This window comes from Clupea harengus, chromosome 15, assembly GCF_900700415.2.
Source record: "Clupea harengus chromosome 15, Ch_v2.0.2, whole genome shotgun sequence".
NCBI classification, from domain to species: Eukaryota; Metazoa; Chordata; class Actinopteri; order Clupeiformes; family Clupeidae; genus Clupea; species Clupea harengus.
In genome coordinates this window covers 2,401,752-2,406,751 of record NC_045166.1, presented here as the reverse complement: position 1 = coordinate 2,406,751, position 5,000 = coordinate 2,401,752, and the positions used below count along the sequence as shown (strand labels likewise).

General features: G+C 44.2%; 1 protein-coding gene across 1 annotated transcript in view; it reads right to left on the bottom strand.

Moving 5' to 3' along the window:
- Window positions 1–5,000, bottom strand: part of LOC105897019 (exostosin-1) — a 235,472-nt gene that overhangs the window by 4,863 nt on the left and 225,609 nt on the right. Inside the window, exon 10 of the mRNA XM_031581851.2 lies at window positions 1,326–1,486. Coding sequence (XP_031437711.1) covers window positions 1,326–1,486 — 161 coding nt within the window. The remainder of the gene's footprint in view (window positions 1–1,325; window positions 1,487–5,000) is intronic.

Below are 5,000 nucleotides of genomic sequence, written 5' to 3'. Positions count from 1 at the left end.
AGAACTTAGTGAAAATACACTTTTCTGTGAGTAAACAGCCCTTAAAATGATTTGAAATCTCTGGTGAGGGGAGAGAGATTTTGCGATTCAATTTTTTGCATGGCTAGATGCTCCTTATTGTGTCTGAATTGCTCATGTGTTTCAGAGCTGCATCCATCCATGGATTTGTCAAAAAAAAATCAGACACACAAAATACAATGAAACACACAAACACACACACACACACACACACACACACACACACACACACACACACACACAGGTGTCTTCACACTTATGCACACACAAATATTACATGTACCCTCCAAGTCTGTCTCTGTGAAAACACTTTGTTCATGCCGTTATGAACAGCTGCGGAAGAACAGACTGCACACACGTTGCCATAACGTCACCCTGGGTGTGATGTCATGTTAACAGGCCTCAATGTCTCTTCCTTTTATAGTTCTGTCGGCACTCAAAGTAATTGGCATGTGTTGCTGTTTGGGGGGGAAAAGAGTCTGCACATGCACATTTATTTTCATGGTTGCTGTTTGCCTGGTACTGTCATGGACAGAAAGTTCCGGCCTGCCAGAAGTTCCGGATGACGCAATGGATGACGTTACGATCAGCTGTTTTGCTTTTTCACATGAATCATCTTCATAGCTAGGTGCTACTGCTAAGTAGAGGTGGGGAATTGCTACGTGCCTTCTCAACTTGTAATGCAGAAATTAAATATCACCGCGGCGGTTGTTTTGAGATACTTTGTGATGTTTCTTATTAGCCGAGCAGTACAAATGCATATGAAAAGTAATTGAAGTAGTGCTAAACCATGTTCAAAGACAGCTAGCGTTAACCATCTCTGCTCTGGATCTTCCAGAAGTAGTAACAATTTAGCTTTCTGTTCACAACAACCTTTAAGAACCACGTCGGTATTTCATGAAAAATGTATCTATCTAATCGAAAAAAATGGTATTGTGAACATTGTTTAGCATTACTTCAATTACTTTTCATATGCATTTGTACTGCCCGCCGCAGTGATATTTAATTTCTGCATTACAAGTTGAGAAGGCACGTAGCAATTCCCCACCTCTACTTAGCAGTAGCACCTAGCTATGAAGATAATTCATGTGAAAAAGCACAGCTGATCGTAACAGCTGATCGTAACGTCATCCATTGCGTCATCCGGAACTTCTGGCAGGCCGGAACTTTCTGTCCATGACAGTACCATGGAAAAATAACATCCCGTTTCATGATCATGTTCCTTTATGGACCAACATCTTACTCCATCTTAAACCATGACACTAAAGTGTGGGCCACTGGGTGAGATTGTGTAGGATTCCACGTGCCTGTGGTAGAACGCCGCCCCGGTGAGCACCATGGAGTACTCGTTGGTCCACTTGGAGGTGTACCCCCACCGGCCCTTCCCCAGGTCCCAGTAGTGGCTCCGGGCCGGGTAGCCCACTATCCTGTCGGGGAAACTGTGCCACACTACGAAGGCGAAGTCAACCTACAACCACCACCACAAACAGACAAGAAAGGAGAGCAGAGACAGAGCCAGTTTAGAAGCAGTGGAAAATACAATGCCCATGAGATGTACGTGTGTGCGGGCTTAGCAAATGACTAATCAAATGAAAATGAAAAAAAAAGTCTCTCTTGAAAGGCCCAGATTGGAGTCTGTGAGGATGTCAACAGTGAAACTGTCCTGCCTTTCACAAAGTCATCCACTTACCTTTGCATTCAGCAAGATGAAAATGAATGCTCAACAATGCAAGTTAGCATAGGGGCCTTTGAAACACTGTAAACCGGCTCTTCATAATGGAGGAAGAGAGTGAATAAAAAACAAAGGGTACAGGCGGAGAGAGAAAGACAGGGCAACGGGGGCTTGGAACGAGTCGGTCCTCGCGTTAGATTAATTGCCTTGGTGGCCATTACCTCGCAGCACAATTTATGATATCATGCAAATAATCCACCCTTCAGGAATTACACTCTTATAATGGCCTCACTAGTGCCTCACATTATTTCTGACAGACCGCAATTCCTCTCATTCATAACATGTCACACTTAATAACGGATTTGAAGTATGGAACGGGATGAAGGACATGCACGCAGAGAGCCAGGAAACTCTCTGAATCATTTGTTTCCTACGGGAAGTCAGGAGGGACAATGATGATCAACGAGTCCGATGCTCAGGACTTGACTCTCTCTCCTCCGCCTCGTCCAGAACACATCAGCGGTCCACTGGCACTGAGACCCACGGTGTTCCTGTGTGCTGTGCTCAAATTAGATGGCCATTGTGTGTGTGTGTGTGTGTGTGTGTGCGTGTGTGTGCGTGTGTGCTCCCCCCCAATACCACTGGCTGGAGACGGATTGCAGGAGGGTCAAGAAGGCGAGAGCCCCCGGTGTTAAGGCCACTGAGACCCGCGGCACAGACGGATTGTTTGTGGAGGGATATACTGTACCAGCCGGGGAGAAATCCATTGTTGGCTAGACGTCGGGCTGACTTCAGACCTAGTATGTCTGATTGGGGCTCTGCACGGGGCCTGGCCGCCAGTGAGATGTGAAGAGTGGATGAATGTAATGAGGCCTCTCTCACGACGCCATTTCTATCTGCCATTACACTTCCTCTTTAAAATAATAAAGCAATCAATGAGTTGAAGCGACGCAATTATGGGAGTCTCCTCGGCCGTGATTCTGGTGTGGGACGCTCCAGTATCCAGTGTTCTATTCAATGTGCCACCCTCACATACTTTTTTTTTTCCAATCACAACTTTTCATTTAAAATGCATTGTGTGTTTAAGGGGCAATTACTGGGGCAGAGTATTAAGAAGTTGGAGCTTTGGAGCAGTGTGTGTGTGTGTGTGTGTGTGTGTGTGTGTGTGTGTGTGTGTGTGTGTGTGTGTGTGTGTGTGAGGGTGGCACTGGTGCTGGTTCAAGAGCCCTCAGCAAGTCCTCATAAAACTTCTCTGAAATCTTGCACTGCCATGCAAGTTAACTCTCTGTGTGTGTGTGTGTGTGTGTGTGTGTGTGTGTGTGTGTGTGTGTGTGTGTGTGTGTGTGTGTGTGTGTGTGTGTGTGTGAAATCTTGCTCTGCCATACAAGTTAACGCTCTCTTCTGGCGACGTAAAAGCGAACAGGGCCTCTGTGGCATTAATAAAATATCATCGGTATTAATTATACATAACGGAGTCCAAACATGACCAGCCTGCCTTTCAAATCAATACATTTCCTTTAGCGGAAGCTTGTGGGGGCATCCTGCTGGAGGGGAAAGGCAAGACCAGACTGAACAGGCCCACAAAACGGAGACAGAGCCTCCCTGACAGCTGATTGGGATGTCTTCGCTTTGAAAGTGACAGTAAAAATTGCAGCAAATTTGTCTCTTAATAACCCTTTTACTATTCAATCTTATCAGAAGCTGTATCATTAGCATTTTACTGTGTTTATGAGTTAAACAGATTTAGCCTCGGCCAAGCACTTTACATTTTTTATTATTTGGACTTTTACATTTCCTTCCCCTCATGAATAAAATTACTTCCAATATTTAAGACATGGGAGTGACATAAGACATAATGCGTCTAAAGTCATTTGGTCGTTCCCACTATGGCATCATTATGACCTGGCTAATATCTGTTTATATACAGTCATAAGGACCTTATCAAAAATGTGACTTCATGCTCTGACACTTCTCTGATCATCACAGAGTTCCCCCATGCCAGAGAATTAATGGCTTTCACAAATCCCTTTTGCTGCTTGAAACCACTTGGGTTTCATTAGTTCTTCATTGCCAGATGGTGAATACATGTTTTTATTTCTCAGAGTTGGCATAATGGTCCTGAAATTTGCATTTCACAGTGAGAGGAGATTCTTGAGTTGACTGCCCCCACATAAAGACAGCATCTTTGTTACTGTAAATTATTGGCAGACAGTAATAGTAATAGCATCTAATGCATAGAGATAGTCTAACAAGCCTATCATTGATCAAGTGCCACTGAAAATAACAATACAAACATATTCTCTACAACAAAGCAAAACATTTATGTATCTATTTATCTAACCCAACTGTGCATTATCTTGAGATTTATATTATGAGTGTATGAACACCTGGTGCCATGCAGTGCGGACATGTTGTGACAGTTCCCACAGCGAATGCAAGTATTTTCCCATTTACTGTTTGAAATAAACTTCATAATAACATCAGCCTCATGCTCCATGTCCGTGAGTTTGACACGCCTTCCTCTCTCATGTCCTGTCACCTCTGCCCAAGTGCACTGATTTACATAAAGCAGGATGAGAAGAACTGTAGTGATTATAGGCTGGCTTCCATGACGCCTCCACCTCTCCAGTTCTTTTAGGAACATGCAGTCACCAGAGAACAGCGCTGCTAGAACCTACAATATCTAATATGTAAGGCTAAGGACATTTTCAAAAAGGTTTTCACACTAGCTTAAGTGTTTTACCTAAACTGAACAATGAATTGCTACACTTGTGGGCACATATTAAAATAAACCAGCACTCAGAGAAGTGACACTTTTCTGAACCCTCTCTGTTCCTTTTGAAATGTAAATAAAATGGTAACAGCAACCAAGGCTGTTTTTATACCGAAGACTTTAACACAGTTCAGCCTGTTTAGAAACCACTGGTTTCCCCTCTCAGTATACCCAGGCAGTGAGATGGGGGTCACGATGTTCTCCATAATGAAAACCCAGGGCTGTGAATCTCTGAGACTCTCAGAGGAGCCAGACAACACTGCTCACAGCCATCTGAGAACCTGTCACTTTTTTTTTGCTGGAGCCATCTGAAAAAGCACAGCTTTTCTTTAATGCAGCAACAATACCTTGGCCAGGCTTCAAAGCTGACTATGGGTTTGGACAGCAGTGAGGAATGGGTGGGGAGAAACTCCTGTGTTTGGCTCTGAGATGCCTGTGCCCCCTACACGCCCTGTCCTCCCTGACAAACATTACTGCCTTATTAAATGAAACAGGCGGGCTCAATTAAAACAAGCCACGACAGCTTGCTGATGCCGC